At 38.2% G+C, this 25,104-nt stretch overlaps 1 protein-coding gene and 1 non-coding gene across 2 annotated transcripts; one reads left to right on the forward strand and one right to left on the reverse strand.

Moving 5' to 3' along the window:
* Positions 1-6,237: 6,237 nt before the first annotated feature.
* On the reverse strand, positions 6,238-17,280 carry LOC139940867 (uncharacterized). The gene is made up of 9 exons (XM_071937243.1): positions 17,166-17,280; positions 16,268-16,357; positions 15,080-15,322; positions 14,373-14,498; positions 12,264-12,353; positions 10,642-10,887; positions 7,484-7,612; positions 6,864-6,953; positions 6,238-6,761 (listed from the first exon to the last, which is right to left on the reverse strand). Exons 1-9 carry the CDS (start codon positions 17,278-17,280, stop codon positions 6,352-6,354), a joined length of 1,539 nt encoding a protein of 512 aa, XP_071793344.1. The 3' UTR covers positions 6,238-6,351.
* A 395-nt stretch (positions 17,281-17,675) lies between these two features.
* On the forward strand, positions 17,676-17,750 carry Trnas-aga (transfer RNA serine (anticodon AGA)). Its single transcript has one exon. It is a non-coding gene; the product is annotated as a tRNA-Ser (tRNA).
* The last annotated feature ends 7,354 nt before the right edge of the window (positions 17,751-25,104 follow it).

The following is a 25,104-nucleotide window of genomic DNA, read 5'->3' on the forward strand; positions in this document are numbered from 1 at the left end:
ATGCAGACACCAATTGATTACAAAATCTCTCTTCAAGTGCTTTTTATTATGGAAAACGGTTATTTTGGGAATACCTAGAATATATTGATTTGCCTATAAATCTTTTTAGGTAAATATGCTATTAATCAATTATCGATAGGGAGCAGGTGTAATTGGGAAACAGTGATGACGTCACCGACTTATCTCCTATGGGTTCTGTGTTTTGATCATTATGCCTAAACACGGTTGAAGGGTTGTTTTGATTGCATTAACTGTTAGGTGACCACGCCCTCTTTCGTTCCCCCTCTGTAAACAAACAACAATTTCCTTTTTACGTTTTGAATTATTTATCTTGATAGGTTTAAAGGCAGTGGACACTATTGGTAATTACTCAAAATAATTATCGTCATAAAACCTTTCTTGATTACGAGTAATGGGGGTTTTATAGGATACAATCATGTGAGAAACTGCTCCCTCTGAATTAATGTAGTTAGACGAGAAAGTAATTTTCCACGAATTTGATTTCGAGTCATCAGATTTATGATTTGAGGTCTCGAATTCAAGCATCTGAAAGCACACAACTTCGTGTGACAAGGGTGTTTTTCCTTCCATTATTATCTCGCAACTTGGACGACCAATTAAACTCAAATTTTTACAGGTTTGTTATTTTATGCGCATGTTGGTCTTTGGTATTACTCAAAGTAATTATTAGCATAAAACTTTACTTGGTAACGAGTAATGGGGAGAAATTGATATTATAAAACATTGTGAGAAACAGCACCCTCCGAAGTGACGTAGTTTTCGAAAAAGAAGTAATTTTCCACGAATTTGAGTTCGAGACCTCGAGTTTATAACTTAAAACACCCTCGTCACACGAAGTTGTGTGCGTTTAATTGATTGATTTCGAGACCTCAAGTTCTAAATCTGAGGTCAAGAAATCAAATTTGTGGAAAATTACTTCTTTCTCGAAAACTATGGCACTTCAGAGGGAGCCGTTTCTCACAATGTTTTATACCATCAACCTCTTCCCATAATACACATCACCAATAAAGGTTTTATGGCAATAATTATTTTGAGTAATTACCAATAGTGTCCACTGCAAAAACTAATGCCTACTTGGTTATAAGCAACACAGCATATTATTTACAATAATTTTAAGTAGTGCGGTAACGGACAAAATCTATCAGTTCCCCAAAACTTGAACCTGAGAAGCGTTACTACTGACAGCAATGTCTTCCAGATTGTGTGTTCCTAAGAGGGGTTTTACTCCCTTCGTGGACATAAGTCGCTCCGGATTTTCAGTCCTACAAACAAACAAACAAACAGACAGCCAGGGAAGTGTCTCGGCCGAGCGGTTAAGAGCACTGATTGTAAACTCTGGTGTTTCTGATCAGCAGAGTGTGGGTTCAAATCCCCAGCCGTGACACGTGTGCCCTTAAGCAAGACACTTAACCATTGCTTCGTCCTTCGGGTGGGACGTAAAGCTGTTGGTCCCATGTCTTGTGAAACGCATGTAAAAGAACCCATTGCACTTATCGAAATAAGAAGGGGTTCGCCCCGGTGTTTCTGGCTGTGGCTGCTGTATGCGCCGTAGCACTTTGTAACCCCTTATAAGGTGCTACACATTGGGTCTCAGAATTCATCTCTGCAATAACCTATCTTTCTGAAAGGTTGTATAATACTCAGCGCCTTGAGTACCTTGTTCGGTAGATATGTGCGCTATATAAGACCTCAATATAAACATTGTACCGCCCTCTGCTGCTCGCGTGACAATGTCCTCTTTTAGTGGGCTGTTCTAGTTTTAAGAAATATAATCGACATATTTTGCATAAACAATACTGTTTGATACGTCAATAACTAATTAATCGATCAATACTGTTCAAATATCGCACGTGATTCCTTGAAACCTCCGTTTCCCACGATTACTTACGTGCGAAATAGACAAACCACCCATTTTAACGGACAACCAATCGAATTAGCCTTTCTGAGGAATGCAAAGACACTGCCCAAGTGCACTGTGTGTTTTGGCTAGGCCTATTTAATGTTCCCACCATTACTATATTTATACCATTATTAGTTATGATATGGAAAGGTTTACGGTAACACCATGTAATGACTATTTCTAATGAGTTGGGTGGTTTTGAAAGGAACCGTTGGTTTCAACTCGACGTTTCGATCAGTATGCTCTGATCGTCTTCTGGAGAATTTTTTGTTTCCTTCTTTGGTTTTTTGGAATGACCCTTTTTAGTAGCATTCGATTTTGCACGAAATAGAATAGCGTGGTTGTTGAATTGGCTGCTCATTTGCCGAAATTGACCGAAAACTGTAATAAATCCAGGCATTTCTTCTCGTTTCATATTCCTCGTGATATGGCGCTAATTGTGCTAATTGTTGTGTAATAATTTGTGTTTTGAATTAAATCTATAACAAAACAGTTGGTTAATTTGTTTATCAAAACTAATTATTACCATTCTGGCCAACTGCAGCTGTTTACTTTGGTATACACAATAAAACTTTACAGTAATTAACCCAAATGACATTGTGAGAAGTGGCACAGATCAATCCGCCGGATACATCAAATAATGGCCGTGATCTTTGCTATTGTATTGAATTGGGGCATCCAGGTGCGTGAAATTGATCCGTAGACGGCAACGACACAACACTCTTGATCGTGTTTGTGAAAGGTATTGAGAGTAGTGGGTTAATGGGTTATGGTTGCGTTATGGTGTTAGGCTGTTAGTGTGGGAATGTTTTTATTTCATTATAAGTGTTTGCGTTTATGACATTGTTTTTTGTTTGTCTATTTTGCAAGGCATTCCTGACACCTTCAAGCGGGTGAGATCAATTACAAAACGACGTAGAACCAGTTTCGAAAACTATTCAGTCTGTTGTTATACGTATAACCATAATATATAGCATTTGGAATTTTACCAATTTGAGGTGGTTCGCACGACTGCGAAATACCAAAAATGGGAATAACTGGTTGATAAAAACGGAAAAGCAACAACAAACGAAACGGCGCGTGTCCAGACGATTTTTTATAACAACAAACTGTATGCAATAATTTAATAAACAGCAACGGTGAACCAATGAAACCCACAATCAATAAATACTGAAAAACATTGAAGACGTCCAAAAACATATTTGGCCTCATAAGAGAATGAAATACCTACTTAAACACAACTTAGGTCCGTGTAATGGGAAGTCCATCGAGCGAGTGGGGTAGTCTTCAAAGCTATACATGCTGTCGGACATTGCCCCCCCCCCCCCCAGCTAGAGCACATCATGAAGCACGTCGACCATCACGCCAAAGTGTCGTTCTGTCAGTCGTAGTTGAGAGCGTCAGTCAATCCCCATGGTCGAGTCGACGGAGACCTCACTTGCGTTGGTGGGCAATGCTTTTGAATGTACGCACTTTCGTGTTAAATGAAGCACGACCACTTAATTGTTATATAAAAGTAGGTATTCAGCCAGCCGATAACAGCGTAGAAAGGGAGACATACACTAGGAATGTTCAGCCCGGTAATTATGTAGCTGAACACAATGTCAAAAAGGAATCAGGTTGTAAAAACTGTGACCTTAATACTTTCAAAAACATTTTTATTTTCCCTTTTTTTTTTATTCTGGATTTGTTCTAGTAGCTCCGTAAATGAGGTTAATCTCACCATGTAATAGCTGGTTTAATTTTGGTTTGGGGAGAGGACGTACCACTCCTCATACCTTCCCAAACTTCATTCCTTCAGAGCACCTGGCCATTGATAGTTCCATGTCATAAACAAAAAAGTCACAGTTGCCGATTCATGGATGTTATGGGTTCGTTTCCGTTGGTTTGATTTTTACTGTTCATCTAATAATACGAATAATCAAGAAGGTACAACTTTTACAAGCTCAAGTCCTCTGCGTTGTACTAGGCCCATGTCACACGAGGCAATTTACAGGCAACCTGTTCGAGGCAATCTTTAAGAAGAAAAGTCATTCTCATTTTAGTGTTCACCTTTTGTTTTAGGGGATCGTAAGACAAAGTTGGGAAAATGACTTGTGTAATACCCAAGTGGATCTGTAGCATGCACTGCAGCTGGTTACCTCCGAGTTGCCTGCAACTGTGACAAGGCCCTTATTTGTATTGAAACATGTCGAATTAACCAAATCCCGGTTGGATTTTCGGAGATTTCGGATGTTAATGATAATGATATTAAAACCACATTATGTGCGCATTTCACACACAAAAATGTTCACAAAAATCTGCACAATCGAAAAAAAACAGCAGAGAGTACGAAAGAAAAAGATTATTTAAATTTAACCTAAATCCCGGTTGGTTGAGTAAATAGCTGTAACCGAAATTTCAGTCGGATCAACCGGGATTCCGGTTGGCTTACCTGGGATTCCAGTTAAATCAACCAGGATTCAAGTTGGATTGCCCGGGATTCCGGTTTGATTAATAGGGACTCTCGTTGGCCAAACCGGGATTCCGGTTGGATTATCTGGGATTCCAGTTAAATCAACCAGAATTCAAGTTGCCTAATCCGGGATCCCGGTTGGATTAACCGGGATTCCAGATAAATTTAAGAATTGACCGTTAAGGTAACTTGGTTCAACCAGGATTCCAGTTATTTCGATCGAAATTAAGGTTTGATTAAACGGGATATCAGTCGGATCAACCAGGATTACGGTTGGATTAACCAGGATTCTGGTTTTCAACCAGGATTCCAATTGGAATCGACTGTGTTTCCGGTTGCATTAACCGGGGTTCCAGTTGATTCACGAAGGAAGTAAAAATCAACCGAGATTCCGATTGGATTAACCAGGATTCCAGATGAGTTTTAACCGGGAACGCGGATGGTAGGGTTACTGGATTAAAACGGGACTCCAGTTTAGATTAAGCGGGATACTGGTTGGATTAACCAAAATTCCGGTTGGCTTGGACCCTGTCAACATCCTAACAGTATCCCATTAAATTCCCATCCAGGATTCCACCGGGATCCTGCAAAATATCTCCAAGTTGTTCCAGCCGGAACCTCGGTGGTCCCCAGCGGCATTTCCGGAGGGGTCCCGGAGGGAATCCTGCTGGCAATCTGTATGTAAAACATTTGTATAGACCATGGAAACTTTGTTTACATTAAGTGTGACCTTGTACATTCTATGAGTATTCTTGCAGACACAATACTGCACTGGTCCTATGGGAAATTGGATATTAATTGTGTAACAATTTCCACATAAAACCTAAAGTTGTGAAAATAAAAAGTTGATAAGTATTAGACAGTGCAATCTCCATAAAATATCAGATTTTATATTTTCTTCCATTGAGCTGTGTACAAATCGTCCCTGCAGGAAGTCAAGGATCTGTGGCTCTTTTGTAAACATGTGATGTCACATGTAAAATCGTCTGTATGGTTGGGAACACATCCAGGTCGCACAACCTCTGTAGAATCACGTTTTAAAATCATATCTTTGTACAAATAAGAACTCTTTAAAGGTGTTAACAATTAGACACAAAACAGGCTTTCTCCATATGGCTTTTCACAGCCAACGGCTAATAGGCTATGTTTATTGAAGAACGTAAATACCCCTTTCTTTAAGCAGTGTTTTTAACGAAAACAACCGGCTACCTCATACGCTGTAGATATTTTCTGTGATACTCTGTACATGAGATGGCACTCTGACAACATTTTATAAATAATCCTGTCTTGGGCTCAAGTGATATTGTATTAGGCTCCTTCTATACCACACACGGCTATACTCTGGTATCCATGTTATCAATTAATTTAGTTTAATTTAATTTAATTTATTTATTTATTTATTTATTTATATAATTCTGTATTTATTTTCCTCATTTCTTGCTTTTTTATAATTGTTTTTCCGTTAATGTTCTGTCTTGTGCTATTTCAACTTGGTTTGTTTGTATTGGTCGAATAAATATTAATAATACTTATAATCTATCTTATTTTTATTTTTTCTTTGTAAGGACATATCTTCCACATCATACCTGCTGTTGTACTGTACTGTGTAACTGAAACTTCACAGGACTGGTACACTAAATGATACTTTAACGCTAGAAGAACTGGTGTATTATCTATGGTAATCAACCTTTTGGATTTTTTCTTCTAATACAGGCTTCCGACGAATGAATACATTTTTATAATAATATTTTATAACCTTAAACGGTAATCTGTACCTATCTACAGTGCGTGCAGCAGATAATCAGTTTTGTGTTAAGCTACTTGGCAAATATCATTTAGTGAAATAAACACATGGCAACCCAGAACCTCAAATTAAAAACCTTGCAGTGTTGTAAAACACGAGACAATTAAAACGCTATAAATAATGGTTCATCTGTAAGAGGAGGTTTGGGATCGTGTTCTTTGCTGTTAAAGCTTAGGGCCCCATGTCATCTGGAACATCCTGTCGAATCTTGACCCCACCACCAGCAACCCACCTCTCTCGATCACCAAGAACCTTCTTTTGGTTATCCTCTTCGACAGCTTCGACAGGTTGTTGTGGTTGTTGTGGTTCTGGCGCCTTTATGACTATCTCTTCAGGTTCTCGACACGCGTCTTCTCCAATGAGCTCCTTTACTGTCACCTCACACAGCTGTAGAAACGAATGCTTATCAGAGGGGATGTCGACGCTAATGTAACGCGCCACCAACGGTGGGTCACATACCAACTCAATTGTGCCTCCGCGTGGAGTTGCCATGGCAGGACTGACTACATCACCACACTGGGGGTTGCGTTGAATGTTGCGACTGGTACCCGCGCGAACAACAGCATTCGTCAAACGCTCACCTGTTAATATTTATTAACGAAATAATAGAGAGATGTTTTTCATTGTTGAAACACAAAGTAGCCCATTAATAATTTAATAAAGCAGTTGTGTTGAGCACTTACTACAACAATCCCCACGATTGAGAAGGACAACTTTACTGATGCAGTGTTCTTTTTCAAGGTCAACCAGCCACCATGGATCGTCGTCTTCCTCTGTTTAGTACACAAAACAACAACACAAACATTAAAACAGAGTAAGCAAATCGCATCAGCCCATGCTATTTCAACCTCCTTTATAGACAGTGGACACTTTTGGTAATTGTCAAAGACCAGTCTTCTCACTTGTTGTATCTCAACATATGCATAAAATAACAAACCTGTGAAAATTTGAGCTCAATTGGTCGTCGAAGATGCGAGGTATGAATGAATTAAAAAAAACACTCTTGTCACACAAAGTTGTGTGCTTTCAGATGCTTGATTACAAGACCTCAAATTCTAAACTTGAGGTCTCAAAACCAAATTCGTGGAAAATTACTTCTTTCTCGAAAGCTATGTCACTTCAGAGGGAGCCGTTTCTCACAATGTTTTATATTATCAACCTCTCCCCATTACTCGTTACCAAGTGTAGTTTTATGCTGATAATTATTTTGAGTAATAACCAATAGTGTCCACTGCCTGTAAGATCTTTAGCACAAATTCACATGACAAGTATTCACAAATTGGTTTAGCGAATGTTGACTTACTTGTAATTGAACAGGTAAATCCCGGTGCCACCTTAGCGTCCAGGTTTCCGTCTGCAGCTTTATCTGGCGAGTACCTGTTGTCATAGTAAGAACTTTGCTCCGTCGGCTTACCGATTATAGACAAATCGCCTGTTCAGAAATTGAAAAGTAACCCTTTCAAGTTAGACTAATATTTGGTTTAGAGTAACCTTTGTGTCCGAATTGCTTGCTATTCAATCTCAAATAGGTGTGATTACATCGAGTAGCTATGGTGACAGTAAATTTAGTTTGGTATTGGACATTCACATAGATTTGTACAGTGTCCAATAACGATGTTCAATATAGACAATCACTGTACAAACCTACTTGAATGTCAAATGTCCAATATTGAAATAGCAACATTGATATTCGCTCTACAAACCTACAGTTGTGGGGAGCACGTTCTTTCTTGGCTACTGCGGGGAAGGTGTGGAATAGTCTTCCTTACCACACTTGCTTTTAAAAATTATTACTACTACTACTACTACTACTACTACTACTACTACTACTACTACTACTACTACTACTACTACTACTACTACTACTACTACTACTACTACTACTACTACTACTACTACTACTACTACTACTACTACTACTACTACTACTACTACTACTACTACTACTACTACTACTACTACTACTACTACTACTACTACTACTACTACTACTACTACTACTACTACTACTACTACTACTACTACTACTACTACTACTACTACTACTACTACTACTACTACTACTACTACTACTACTACTACTACTACTACTACTACTACTACTACTACTACTACTACTACTACTACTACTACTACTACTACTACTACTACTACTACTACTACTACTACTACTACTACTACTACTACTACTACTACTACTACTACTACTACTACTACTACTACTACTACTACTACTACTACTACTACTACTACTACTACTACTACTACTACTACTACTACTACTACTACTACTACTACTACTACTACTACTACTACTACTACTACTACTACTACTACTACTACTACTACTACTACTACTACTACTACTACTACTACTACTACTACTACTACTACTACTACTACTACTACTACTACTACTACTACTACTACTACTACTACTACTACTACTACTACTACTACTACTACTACTACTACTACTACTACTACTACTACTACTACTACTACTACTACTACTACTACTACTACTACTACTACTACTACTACTACTACTACTACTACTACTACTACTACTACTACTACTACTACTACTACTACTACTACTACTACTACTACTACTACTACTACTACTACTACTACTACTACTACTACTACTACTACTACTACTACTACTACTACTACTACTACTACTACTACTACTACTACTACTACTACTACTACTACTACTACTACTACTACTACTACTACTACTACTACTACTACTACTACTACTACTACTACTACTACTACTACTACTACTACTACTACTACTACTACTACTACTACTACTACTACTACTACTACTACTACTACTACTACTACTACTACTACTACTACTACTACTACTACTACTACTACTACTACTACTACTACTACTACTACTACTACTACTACTACTACTACTACTACTACTACTACTACTACTACTACTACTACTACTACTACTACTACTACTACTACTACTACTACTACTACTACTACTACTACTACTACTACTACTACTACTACTACTACTACTACTACTACTACTACTACTACTACTACTACTACTACTACTACTACTACTACTACTACTACTACTACTACTACTACTACTACTACTACTACTACTACTACTACTACTACTACTACTACTACTACTACTACTACTACTACTACTACTACTACTACTACTACTACTACTACTACTACTACTACTACTACTACTACTACTACTACTACTACTACTACTACTACTACTACTACTACTACTACTACTACTACTACTACTACTACTACTACTACTACTACTACTACTACTACTACTACTACTACTACTACTACTACTACTACTACTACTACTACTACTACTACTACTACTACTACTACTACTACTACTACTACTACTACTACTACTACTACTACTACTACTACTACTACTACTACTACTACTACTACTACTACTACTACTACTACTACTACTACTACTACTACTACTACTACTACTACTACTACTACTACTACTACTACTACTACTACTACTACTACTACTACTACTACTACTACTACTACTACTACTACTACTACTACTACTACTACTACTACTACTACTACTACTACTACTACTACTACTACTACTACTACTACTACTACTACTACTACTACTACTACTACTACTACTACTACTACTACTACTACTACTACTACTACTACTACTACTACTACTACTACTACTACTACTACTACTACTACTACTACTACTACTACTACTACTACTACTACTACTACTACTACTACTACTACTACTACTACTACTACTACTACTACTACTACTACTACTACTACTACTACTACTACTACTACTACTACTACTACTACTACTACTACTACTACTACTACTACTACTACTACTACTACTACTACTACTACTACTACTACTACTACTACTACTACTACTACTACTACTACTACTACTACTACTACTACTACTACTACTACTACTACTACTACTACTACTACTACTACTACTACTACTACTACTACTACTACTACTACTACTACTACTACTACTACTACTACTACTACTACTACTACTACTACTACTACTACTACTACTACTACTACTACTACTACTACTACTACTACTACTACTACTACTACTACTACTACTACTACTACTACTACTACTACTACTACTACTACTACTACTACTACTACTACTACTACTACTACTATTATTATTATTATTATTATTATTATTATTATTATTATTATTATTATTATTATTATATCATTATTAAAGTGAATGAAAAAGTCCAACATCAAACTAACTTTACTGCCATGTAGTACGACGGTTGATTACTGTTACTTGTGTTTTACCTTTTACCGATGTGTGTTAACATTTGAAATCCACAGGTGTAATAAATCACAACTGGTTATACTAACGTTCGTCACTCTCGCACTGGTTGACGTCAAGTTCGTAGATCTCTACTTCACGTAGTTGCAAATATTCTTTCCTGCCTGGTATGTTAACACTGACGTAACGCCCCGATAACGGTGGTCCACAGTAGACGGCTAGATCTCCACCAACAATCTTGGCTTGGTCTTTGGTTATCGATAATCCGCATTGAGCATTTTGATTTATGTCTTTTTCTGTTCCTACTCTCACAACGGCATTTGCTAACCGGTCGCCTACAGAAACAAGTGTAAGTTACAATAAAAAATCTTCATTAAAGGCAGTGGACACTATTGGAAGTTACTCAAAATAATTATCACCATAAAACCTTTCTTGGTAACGAGTAATGGGGGTTTTCTAGGATAAAACAATGTTAGAAACTGCTCCCTCTGAATTAATGTAGTTTTCGAGAGAGTAATTTTCCACGAATTTGATTTCGAGACCTCAGATTTAGAATTTGAGGTCTCGAATTCAAGCATCTGAAAGCACACAACTTCGTGTGACAAGGGTGTTTTTCCTTCCATTATTATCTCGCAACTTGGACGACCAATTAAACTCAATTTTTTACAGGTTTGTTATTTTATGCGCATGTTGGTCTTTGACAATTCCCAATTGTGTCCAGAGTCTTTAAGTCTTACACATACAATGGATACAGTTTTTGTTCGTTTCTATATCACTGTAGCAATATTTAAAAAATTCCAAATAATGGCTCAGGATAAAGATTTGGAAATAGTATAGACTACTACATCTATCTGGGCAAGAAGATCAACTTTAACAACGAAACGGGAGAGGAAATAAAGAGAAGAACTCAGTTAGGATAGGTGAAGTTTGGCACAATGAGCTCCATCTTTCGAGACCACACCCAACCCATGTCTCAGAAAAGGCAGGTATTCTATCATAGCATTATACGTGTCCTGTAGTACGGTGCCGAGACATGGACAACAACCGAGCAGTGCATCATACATGTCCTTTCCTTTGTTGCCAAAACATGTACAACCACCAAACAACTTGGAAGAAAAAAACTACAACAAAGAAGGACAGGGTGACGAATGAGGACCTACGAAAGAAAGCACGAATGCAGGATATTGTTAAGACAATTATTTTTTTTTTTTTATGCAAGTCGCCTGACACACAAGGCCTGAAGGCCACTTCAAGGTGTGGGCTACAATTTTTTTTTTTCCAGAGGCCATTGTCACCTACTCCTAGGGCTGAAACAGGGTTACCCCTTTCACAGTAAGCTGAGATACAGGTGTGGATTTCACAAGGAGTTAAGACTAGTCTTATCTCGAGATGACGAGTTACTCATCCTAACTTAGGACAACCCGTATGTTTTTAGTATCTCTTGGGAATAGTCCTAAGACTAGTCCTAACTCTTTGTGAAATCGACCCCTACTAGCATAAAGGTATAACAACAGATGGGCATGCAAAACAAACTACTGGACTCCAAAAAACCTATCAACAATAAAAAAAAAACAGTGCGCAAAACAGAAGGTGGACAGATGAACTAAAGTACATATATAGGGGCATTACTTGGCAACGGACAGCGCAGAGTAGAGCAAAATGGATTGGTGAAACGGGCTGTTTCTTTCCATAAATGACAGGGAATACTTACTGCAGCAATCCCAACGGTTGAACAGAACCACTTTACTGATGCAGTGTGTTTCTTGAAGATCTACTCTCCACCACGGATCAAAGTCATGACCTGCAAATGAAGTATTAATATTTTGAATGGAAAATTAAGGAAGAGATTTCAAATAAAGCCCTAAACAACAAACATTTGATTCGTGGGGGAAATCAGCAAATACTTTCGAAAGCAAACCTTAAAAGTCGCTATTCGCTGGTAACCACAATCTTTCACAGAACTTTTGCTCATTGAGTTTTATCGGGGACAATTAGATTGCTGGAAAAATATCGAGCAACTACTTATGGATTGAATGTTTGTAAACCAAAAACAAACTGACAATCAATGTGATTGAATATTAAGTGCCAGCTTTATCTGGTGGAAGAACTTCCAGGCGCGGCATACCCTGTTTATTGGTGTAACAAATTGTGTAAGTCTTAGGGACAGTTGAAAGGCAAAAATTCGTGTAAAGGATTTGGGGTGTATGGATTTCAGTGACAATGGGGTCTGATAACGACTGATCGATTTCGATTAAAGGATTTGGGTACTTTTTCAAAATGTCCATAGACTTACAATAAACTTACAGGGTTTGAAGATAATGTTAGTGGAAAGCTGCCATTCAAACATTACTTACTAAGGTGCTGTAGTTTTTGAGAAATGAGTAAAACAATGTCATGAAAATACGTTTGTAAATGCTTAAAATGTATTTCGTCTCATGAGACGAAAATTATTTTCATGACATTGTTTTACTCATTTCCCCAAAAACTACAGCACCTCAACATGTAATATTTTCAGGGAAGCTTTGTACTATCATTATGTTCAAACTGTGTACGTTTAGTGTAAATTGTGTACATTGTGTTTTTGTCCTACAAAATGTACATACACCCTTTAAACTGTCGCAATATTTCGACAAATGCTATCGAAACAGGATTTTAAAGCAACAAATATTTATTGTACCATGTTTTCCTTCCAAATAAATTAAACATGCCTTATATCAAACAAATCAATCTAACTTTTGTAGACATGCATGTGGAAATTGATAATTCCCTCTTTTGTCTTGTAGTATATTGCATACTCGTCATAAACATGTCTCTCCCGATCTCTTTTCGGCCTGGTGAGAGGACCCGGTTCTTACTTTGTTCTTCTAGAAGTTTGTATTTAGAAAACAAACATTTTGAAAATAACTTGAAGGATTTGGGTACTTTTTCAAAATGTCCACAGATTTACATTAAACTTACAGGGTTTGAAGATAATGATAGTGGAAAGCTACCGTTCAAATATTGGCAACTAAATTTCTGTAGTTTTTGAGAAACGAGTTATACAAGTCACAAAATAATTTCGTCTCAGTGAGATGAAAATTATTTTGAATGTATAAACCCATTAACCAGTTATGATATTATACCATAAACATTACATAACTGGTTAATACGTTTTTATATGCTCATTTCATTCATTTTTAAAAAACTGCAGCACCCCAGTAAGTAAAATTTCAAGGGAAGCTTTCTACTGTCATAATCTTCAAAATATTTAAGTTCAATGTAAATCTGTGGATATTGTGTTTTGTGTGAGGAAAAAGTATATAGAAGAAGCTTTTTTATATAGGTTTTCTCTGTCAAATTCAGAAAATGAACAGCCAATTTCATGTTCATGCGTTCGAATTATAGCTGTTTTGCCTCTCCAGTTGCTACTGCGTTTCAAATTCAGAATTCGGCCATTCAATTACGTTTGATTCGGGTCAAATTCCTAAAGAACTATGTTCAATTTAGCGTATCGTCATTCTTTTTTGTGACACACACGCCTCAAGAAGCGTCTGTGAATTTGAATGCTGCTTTGATGAATTGTTAAATTGAATGATTCTTTTGTTAAATTGAGTGACACAACATTACATTTGACTAATCATAAAACGAAATCGAATGACCCTTTTCAGTAGCATTCGATTTCGCGCGAAATAGAATAGCTTGGTGGTTAATTGACTGCTCATTTGCCGAAATTGACCGAGAAAACCTATATTACATACAAATGAAGATTATAATTCAAAATAAACCTGTTCTGGACTCTAAGTGACAGTAGGATTAATTAGGCATCATATGATTGACTTACCGGTGACACTAAAACCTAGCCCTTTAAACTTGCCAATAAAACCATCGGCAGCCATTTCCGCTGGGTACTTGGTATCATCGTATCCAGAGCTTTGTTCGGTCGGGGAGTTCAGAATGGAGAGTTTTCCTGGGTTAGAGGTAAATATAGTTAACGGTAAATGTGGGGTTAGATTTAAACTAGGGTTAGGTGTTAATTTGGGTTGGAGGTTAATTTGAGTTGGAGTTTAATTTGGGTTGGAGGTTAGTTTGGGTTGGAGGTCAATTTGGGTTTGAGGTTAGTTTAGGTTAAGAGGTAGACTTAGTTTTTAGGGTATATTGGGGTTTTGAGATAAACTTGGGTTAAGAAGTAACTTTTTTATATATAGTGATGTAAATACAAAATGAATATCGCTAACTTATAATGGGGTGAGCAATGAAACCATGACAATAGCAGGATTTAAACCTAAGATATATGTTCTCTATCAATAATATACTTGTTGAGATATGGTGTTTGGTTTGCGTATACCAAATGATTTATCCAAATCTTAAAGTGCCATTCATTGTGTCCAGCATTAATTTAAAACGGCTTCTGACAATTAATGGCCGTCTTCCAATTGTCAGAATCTTAGTTCGGGACCATTTAAGAGTGAATATCAACTGTGTACCTTCCATTTTAAAGTATTTTATGATTTAGTGAAACATTCGTCTGATTATTACTCCCTGACGTACTTTCAAGTTTTTGACAGCGTTCAATGGGATACTCTTCAAGCTTAACTTCATGCAGTTGTAGGTATTGCTTGTACGGTAGAACAACATTGACCTCACTCGCCAACAACGGCGGGTCACAGTAAACATCAATGACACCGCCATACTTTTTCGTCAAGTGGGGTTCCACAGGTACCCCGCACCGTTCATTCAGATTGTAGAATTTACTGACGCCAGCTCTGACCACAGCATTCCCTAAACGATCACCTGTTAAAGAAAACATTCATGTATAGCTTTCAGTCGTTCAGTATGTTAATGCCCAATAGAGATAATGTATTCAAGGATTGGGTACTTTTTGTAACACAACACACAATGTCCAAAGATTTGCATTAAACTAACACCATTTGAAAATAATGATAGTAGAAAGCGTACCTTAAAATATTAGTAGCTGAGGTGCTGTAGTTTTTGGGAAATGAGTAAAACAATGTCATGGAAATACGTTTTTACATGCTAAAAGAATGTTCGTCCCATGATCTAACAGCTGAAAGTTATTTTCATGGCATTGTTTTAATCAATACTCAAAAACTACAGCACCTCAGCAAGTCATAATTTCAGGGAAGCTATCATTATCTTCAAACTGTGTAAGTTTAATGTAAATCTGTGGACAATGTGTTTTGTCCTACAAAAAGTACATAGACCCTTTAAAGTACAAGTGCCTACGGCATTTCTTTGTGGATACTTGATGAACCCTCAAACAAATCTGAAAAGTCGTGATTTGTTTACCATTTCTACTATCATTATCTTCAAATTGGTAAGTTTAGTGTAATTCCGTGGATATTGTGGTTTTTGCCCTACAAAAAGTACGTAGACCCTTTAACAAACTAGTATTTTGAAGTTGAAAAACTAGTATTTGAAGTCGACAAACTAGTGTTTGGAGGTGGCAGACTACGGAAGTTGACAGTCTCGTATTGGAAGTCGCCAAACTAGAATTGGAAGTTTCAAACTAGTATTGAAAGTTAAAAAACTAAATCAAAACAACACTCAAACAAATTACACTTCTGACTCGTTGAAAAAAAAGGCTCTCCGATGAAAAATTGATGCGCAGCAAACTTCAAAACTACGACCAAATGATAACTAAACACACAAAAGGTCAAATCTGTTCGTAATGTTTAAGCGTTTTTGTTCAAGTTGATCTTAAAAGTCAATACTTACTGCAACAGTCTCTACGATTGAAAAGGGTGACCTTTCCAATACAGTGTTCCTCCTCGAGTCGAACAGTCCAGAACGGACGCTTATCGTTCTCTGTTTTTAAAACAAGCAAAACACAATGAGAGCAGTTAGGTAGAAACAGCAACAATGTCTATACAAGTCGTTACTTTAAAGACAGTGGACACTATTGGTAATTGTCCAAGACTAGCCTTCACAGTTGGTGTATCTCAACATATGCATAAAATAACAAACCTGTGAAAGTTTGAGCTCAATCGGTCATCGAACTTACGAGATAATAATAAAAGAATAAAACACCCTTGTCACACGAAGTTGTGTGCGTTTAGATGGTTGATTTCGAGACCTCAAGTTCTAAACCTGAGGTCTCGAAATCAATTTCGTGGAAAATTACTTCTTTCTCGAAAACTATGGCACTTCAGAGGGAGCCGTTTCTCACAATGTTTTATACCATCAACCTCTCCCCATTACTCGTCCCCAAGAAAGGTTTTATGCCAATAAATATTTTAAGTAATTACCAATAGTGTCCACTACCTTTAAAGGCATTGAACACTATTGGTAATTTTTAATTTTTTGTTTACATAAACATTACTTGGTAACGAGTAATGGAGAGCTGATGTTGAAAGTATAATACAGCCCCCTCTGAAGTAACGAATAGTTTTGGAGTAACAAGCAATTTCTCACTAAAGTATTAGAATTTGATTTCGAGACATCAGAATTAGAATCCGAGGTCTAGAAATCAAGCATCTAAAAGCACACAACTTGTGCAACAAGGATGTTATTTTATGCGTATTTCGAGATACACCTGTTGAGAAAATCTGACAATTGCCAATAGTGTCCAGTGTATCTAAGCCTGTGAAACCATACACAATAATTCAGCTTTTACCAGAACTGAAGCAAATGTAATTCTGAATGGAAATGTTGCTCTTTGACCCATCACCTCCAGGGGTGAGTCTACAACCCCCTGGATCCAACCCCTGCCCGCTCCATCGGTCTTTCATGTTTGTATGGGTGTATGCATTTATATCATCAATGAGGTAGCATTTTGACTTATCATTGAAGGGTGGATCCCGAATTTAAGGGCACTGGGCCAGAGTTTTGTTTCCCTTAAATCGATGGGAGATGAAGACGATGACGATGACGATGACGATGTTGGTGATGATGATGGTAACTAACACAAACAAATCAATATCAGATTCACACAACAAGTGTCAATTTTTTATATATTACACCTATTTTACCCATACACCTATGTGTCTTAGCACTGTATACTCAGTACTTTCCCGAGTCCTGTGAAAAAATATCCTTTATCCCCGATGCAAATTTAACATCTATTATATCGTTGCGGTACCCGCTGCCAAAACATAGGATTCGAACTGCCTCTAGCTACTGGGCAACCTCGGTAGTCTAGTTGGTAAGACACTGCACTAGAATTGCAAGGGTCGTGGGTTCGAATCCCACCCGAGTAATATGCCCGTGATACTTTTTTCACAGGACTCGGGAAAGTACTGAGTATACAGTGCTAACACACATCGGTGTACGGGAAAAAAAAACCTGTTAATTGGCTCATACTCACTTGTGATGGCGAGGGCCATCCACTACGTTACCGTCCACAGCTTTTGAGGATGAATATATACTTTGTAGTCAGAGCTTTGTTCCGTGTGGAATCCGATGATGGACAATGCTGTCAAACAAACAGTCAAATCAATTCAAGTCAAATCAAATCAATTCAATTCTTTATTCAATTCTTTATTCATCATGTCCAACACGAAAGTCACTTTCTACATGAACCGTAGAAATTAAAACACCAAAAATCTACTAAAATATCACACGGTACATATAAATAGTTTTTTTTTAAATACACCGGAATTAAAATATTCATCAAAACAGTTAATAAACCAAGGATGAATTGCAAGGAAAGGAAGGGGGTGGAAAAGGACAGAAGGAAGGGTGGGGTGGGAAGACAATACATGGGAACAAGGGAGTGGCCATAGGTAACATGGATTGGTAAGTACGAAGCAGTACATCTAATTAGATTGTTGTGCACGAAAACATTAAATACATGTCTATTTTTTGCTGAAACTGGCCAGGAAAACCTACAGTTAGAGTCTTTTCGTTACAAATCTCAAACATCACCTTTAAGACACTGGACACTCTGTATGTCAAAGACCACTCTTCTCACTTGGTGTATCCCACCATATGCATAAAATAACAAACCTGTGGACATTCTTGAGCTCGATTGGTCGTCGGAGTTGCGAGATAACTACGAACGAAAAAACACCCTTGTAACACGAAGTTGTGTGCTTTCAGATGCTTGATTTCGAGACCTCATATTCTAAAATTTAGGTTTCGAAATCAAATCGTGGAAAATTGTTTCTTTCTCGAAACCTAAGTCACTTCAGAGGGGAGCCGTTTTTCACAATGTTTTAATACTACCAACCTTTCCCCATTACCCGTTACCAAGTGAGGTTTTATGATGATAATTATTTTGAGCAATTACCAATAGTGTCCCACTGCCTTTTAAGAGCAAAACTCATGACGTGATTTGGGTCATCAGCAATAAATAGTTTGCACATTTCAAGTTTGTACATTTCGTTCGGTCAAAAGAAGAAATGAAATGCAGTTTCGATGAGTATCTCAAAAATACATTAATATGTTGGATGTCAAAAACAAGTCACGAATATATTGTTGTTACAGCAGACGAAAATTATTTTAGCGTGAAAACGTTTGTGACCTTGTTTTACTAAATTCTCAAAAACTATAGCACCTCAGCAAGTAACATTTTAAGGTATAAAGCTTTCTACTTTCATTATTTTCAAACAGTGTCAACTTAAAAGGAACATGTTGCATTGGATCGGTCGAGTTGGTCTTTCAAAAGCGTATGTAACCGTTTGTTATAAGATGCATTTGGTTAGAAAGATGTATAAAAAGTAGAATACAATGATCCACACACATTTGCCTCGAAATTGCGTGGTTTGCCTTTTACTTTCTGCGAACTAACACGGTCGGCCATTTATGGGAGTCAAAAATTTGACTCCCATAAATGGCCGACCGTGTTTGTCGACGAGGTAAGAAGAAAACCACGCAATTTCGAGTGATACTTGTGTGGATCATTATATTATATTCTACTTTTAAAACATCTTCTCTAACCATATGCATTTTATAACAAACGGTTACAAACGCTTTTAAAAGACTAACTCGACCAAAGGCAAAGTGTTCCTAAAATGTTACTCTGTGGAAGTGTGTTTTGTGCTACAAAAAGTACCCAAATCATTTGAAGTAGGTCTGTACAAACTCCGTGGCCAAAGAATATGACACTAGAGAGGTAAGTTTTAGGGGAAAGCAACCACGTCGGTTTTAAAATAGAGTTGAATCCAACCAAGTTATCATGTCATTTGAATGTTGTCGGGCTATCACGGCTTGACGTAGTGATAAAACGTTGCATATACGACCCCAGCCTTTGTCAATTATTATTATGTTTTATATAAAGTTAAATTTTTGTCAAAATAATACTAGTTGTCACTAATTGTTGAGCGATTACTAAGCTGTACCCTGTACCCTTACCCACTCTGGCAAGATTTCAGTTCGGGAATGTGACTAGGTCACAAAGTGATCAGTCCTCCTCACTTGGTGTATCCCAACATAAGCATATAATAACAAGCCTGTAAAAATTTGAGCTAAATTGGTAATCGAAGTTGCGAGAAAAAGATGAGAGAAAACATATCCTTGTTGGACGAATTTGTGTGCTTTTCAGATAGGAATAAAAGACTTCTAGCTAGTAAGAAGCCTTTTATTATTTAAGTGAGAAATTACCCTCTTTCTCGGAAATCTATGCTACTTCAGAGGGGGAGCCGTTCCTCACAATGTTTTATACTATCAACAGCTCTCAAATGCTCGTTACCAAGTCAGTTTTTAAGTTAATGTGTGTTTTGAGTAATTACCAAACGTGTACCCTCCTTTTAAATGCCCGAGTTTGTACGTACGTTTGAGCTATATAGAATGTCATCCACCCCTCCTAAGCCGTCCCAATCAGCACCACCTTGAGCCTGTTCAGATAAAATAGAAAAAAACATGAACAATCGAGTCATTTTGGGTCTACCATGAGCTATTAATTTTAGAAGAGAAGACTCACTCATGTTCTCTTTCATCTAGAAGTTAAAACTATCAGTTTTAACAAACGTGAGAACGTTTATCGAAATCGGTGCACAAATGTTCAGCCAAGGCGGCCATTGAAGGAAAACACATCACACAAGTGTTCTATAAGCCTTTTTGAGGTATGGCAGACGTGATAGGAGTGTACATTTATTTTTTGTTTGGGTGTATACACACAAATTTATCAAAACCTTATAATAGTGTTGTAGCAATGTGTCAGCCATATCTCAAAAAGGCTTATACATAGGCGTTGGTTTCAGTGTCATTAAGGGACAGTGTCATAAGGGACAGTGTCAATAAGAGACAGTGTCATAAGGGACAGTGTCATAAGGGGCAGTGTCATAAGGGACAGTGTCATAAGGGGACAGTGTCATAAGGGACAGTGTCATAAGGGACAGTGTCATAAGGGACAGTGTCATAAGGGACAGTGTCATAAGGGACAGTGTCATAAGGGACAGTGTCATAAGGGACAGTGTCATAAGGGACAGTGTCATAAGGGACAGTGTCATAAGGGACATTGTCATAAGGGACAGTGTCATAAGGGAATGTATTCCCTGAGTAGATATACACCATTTAAACCGAGACAAAATAGGACAGTAGAGTTAAACGGGTCGGAAAGGTCCACAGTTGGAGAACGTGTACAAAACCAAAGGGGCCCGTTTCAAAAACAGTTTGAGTATAAACAAAGAGGGACTATATCTGGTCCACAGTTACAGACGTATACAAGCTTGCATGTGTGTGTTTCCCGATGGGGAAAGTAACATAAACTATGGAAAGTCACGAGGACGGTATGAGATAAATTTTGTACGCGATTTGATGAATGGGAGACAGAATCACCTCTGTGACAACAGTACTCAGAGTCTCATTTTGATGTTCAAACCAATGTGCAAGTTACTAGGATCTAACAATGAAGGACGTTAGGAAAAGGCCTAAAGCAGATTTTGTGCGCGTCTTTTTGCTTTATTGATGAGGCGACAAAGCCAAAGCAAAGGTAAGGTTTGACAAGGTCCATAAGAAGAAAGAGCAGAGGTTTGAAAAAAAGGGAGCACGAACCGAGTTTCGAAATGACCAAAAGGGAGAATCGCGAGCCGAGGATTGGAAAAGGCACAGGGGGAGCCTCATTTTAAAAGGCATAAAGGGAGCACCAGGCGATGTTTAGAAAAAGCCAAAAGTAAGCACGAGCCGAGGTTTGGAAAAAGCACAAGGGAGCACGAGCCGAGGTTTGGATTAGGCCCACAGGGAGCACAGGCTGAGGTTCGTAAAAGGCCGAAAGAGAGTACCACGAGCGTAGATTGGCAAGGGCACAGGAGGAGCCTGAGCCGAGGTTTGAAAAAGACCAAAAGGGAGCCTAGGTTGGAAAAGGGCCGTATAGGAGCAAGAGCCGAAGTTTGCAAAAGACCAAACACTCGAGCCGAGGCTCGGTAAATGCCCCAAAATAATAGTTCCATTCAAATGAGCTAAGAAACATATTATAAACAAATACAGATAATAACCCAATCTTCATTCTTAGAGGCAAGGCAGATTGTTGTTAGAAGAGTGCACCATATTGGTGGAAATGTTAATGTGTACGGAAACATCTCAAGGGGGCAACGATGCAATGTCAATGGGATAAAAAAAAAACAATTGTCCCCGCCCCCCCCCAGCTTGCCCCTACCCCTATCACGCCATGGACAGGTGAGAGTAGAGATACAGAAATAAATGATTGTCCTTACCACTGCTCCCTTGGTTGTCAAGACGCTGAACAGTAACACAAGGATGAAGACCTCCATTGTACATTAATTTATTCTCATCTGTTCCTCTCTTCTCACTGATGCAGACACCAATTGATTTTAAGTTCTCTCTCAGTTGCTTTTTATTATAAAAACCCTGGCTAAAAAATATTGATTTGCCTAGAGGAAATGACGCCATGGCGGCCATGCTTTCAAGGTTTTTTTTCTTTGGACACGTTAAAATCATTACTCAAAAACACATTTGGTTTTGTCAAACTGGACAGCTCTTGAAATAACGTATTAAGCACTCTACACTGGAAACGTGTGGTCATTGTTGTAGTCCAGTATTCTCACTTAAGTTAGTATGTTCCAGCATATGCGGAAAACAGCAAATCAATGAAAATTGGGACTCAATTGGTCATCGACGTTGCAAGAGAATAGTGATAAAAAAAACAATCTGTTTAGCTTTCAGATGACTAAAAAAAAACAATCAACCATCTACATCAAATAACAGCCGTGATCTTTGCAATTGAATTTTGTCATCAGGGTGCGTGACATTGAGCATTAGAAGGCCTCAATTAAACACGGCCTTTGTATATGTTTGTTGGTTTTGAGTGTAGTAGGTTACTGGGTTATGGTTGTGTTTGGTTTTAATAGGTCATTGGTGTGGAAATGCTTGTCTTTCATCAATTGTAGCCGTTGATGGCGTTGTTATTGTTTGTTTGGTTTATAAGTTCCAAACGCCATGTGCAGTTTCCTCTTGTACATAATTATCAGAAATCGAAAAGCATTCAGTCTTTTGTTTCTCATCCAGAGTTTAACCAATTGAAGTGGTTTCCACGACTCCGAAATAACGAATACGGGAATAGCTAGTTGATAAAATGGGAACACCAGCAACAAACAAACCGGTGCAAAACTTAAAGGCAGTGGACACTATTGGTAATTGTCAAAGACTAGCCTTCATAGTTGGTGCATCTCAACATGTGCATAAAATAACAAACCTGTGAAAATTTGAGCTCAATCAGTCATCGAAGTTGCGAGGTCACACGAAGTTGTATGCGTTTAGATGGTTGATTTCGAGACCTCAAGTTCTAAATCTGAGGTCTCGAAATCAAATTCGTGGAAAATTACTTCTTTCTCGAAAACTATGATACTTCAGAGGGAGCCGTTTCTTACAATGTTTTATACCATCAACCTCTCCCCATTACTCGTCACAAAGAAAGATTTTATGCCAATAATTATTTTGAGTAACTACCAATAGTGTTCACTGCCTTTAAAGCAACTTGAAGTTTGTATACATCAATTGTTTGTAATATTTGGCTGCTTAAAAAATTAAAAAAACTGCTGAGAATACTCACATCGCGGGAATGAAGTCTGTTGTCAACAACACCACACGGCGTGGGATAGTGAGTGGTCTTCACAGCGAAACAACTTGTCAGACATAATAGATGTTAAATTTGCATCGGGGATAAAGAATACTATTATTATTATTATTTTGTTGTTTACCCATACACCGATGTGTGTTTAGCACTGTATACTCGGTACTTTCCCGAGTCCTGTGAAAAAAATATCACAGGCATGTTACTCGGGTGGGATTCGAACCCACGACCCTTGCAATTCTTGCAAAAAGACACTGCTCTAAAATTGCAAGGGTTATGGGTTCGAATCCCACCCGAGTAGCATGCCTGTGATATTTGTACACAGGACTCGGGAAAGTACTGAGTATACAGTGCTAACACACATCGGTGTATGGGTAAAAACCAAAATTAATAATCTTGTCAGACCATGCCCCCTGGCCAGGGGTGCCTTTTTTCGCGGCTGTAACCAATAAATGTTTCGGTCATTGGCCAGTGATTTACCAATGGCCAATTCAATCGAAACAGTTATTGGTTACGACCGCGAAATCGCACGGCACCAAGCCAGCGACCACACTAAAGTTTCATCATCTGTCAGTAGTAGTTGAGTGCCGTCAATCCCCGGGGTGTAGCCGGTCAGCATCTCATACAGGACTCTGAGTCGAAGCAGGCCGTAGCGTTGGCATACAACCAAATGACTTATTATGTTAATCCGCAAGGTGTCAAATGAAGCATGACCACTTGTAGTTATAAAGGAACTCAGGTGTTCAGCCTGGCGATAAGGAATGTTTAGCTCGGTACATGAGGCTGTGTCCCTGAGCAAAACACATAACTAGATGCTTCTCTCAACCCACGGGTATTAATGGGTACATGTGAGGGCAGAGATGGCTCTTGTAATGGACCCTTCCCATGAAATATGCTAATCACATTCACGCATGCGTACAGACCATGTTGGTTGGCAAACGCCATAGAGTTGTGCACTAAGCAGACGCGCAATCGCGTCTGCGTCACGCACACATTAGCCGTGTGCAAAACGGTGCGATGTTCCCTCATTTTGCCAACCAAAACGTTAGTGCGCACGCGCTATGTGCAATTTACATATTTCATGGGAAGGGTCAATTGATATAGCCGAGTAGCTCATATTTGTTGCACAAGGCTGTATACTCCCCACCAGGGAGCTGAGATGGTTTTAGGAATGATTTAAGGCCCAGTGACCAGGGTTAATAACGGAAGCGCTTTGAGATGTCCTCAGGGGGCTGGGCATCGTAGAAGGTGTGGCTTAGATCGCGAAAACGCAGGCATGTATACGCGCTTATTGTACAATTTGACGTGTCTGAGATCCGGGTACAAAGCTTAATTTGTTTAACAAGTTATTTTAATTTAGCAGCGTGGATGGTATCTGTGGTTGCTGGGCACCTCTCTTCAGCCAACAAACAGGATCACACATTTAGATGTTAACAAAATTTCAGGGTGGGGTATTTGGGGAAAAGGATTTTCGAAACGTTTACAAAATAGTGGGCAAATTTAAGCTTGCTCATCTCACTTTAGTCACACCTCTGTTAACGCGGGCTCCACTCTAGCACCGAGTGCCGGCTCAAAAAGTGCATAA

Source organism: Asterias amurensis, chromosome 8, assembly GCF_032118995.1.
Source record: "Asterias amurensis chromosome 8, ASM3211899v1".
NCBI lineage: Eukaryota > Metazoa > Echinodermata > Asteroidea > Forcipulatida > Asteriidae > Asterias > Asterias amurensis.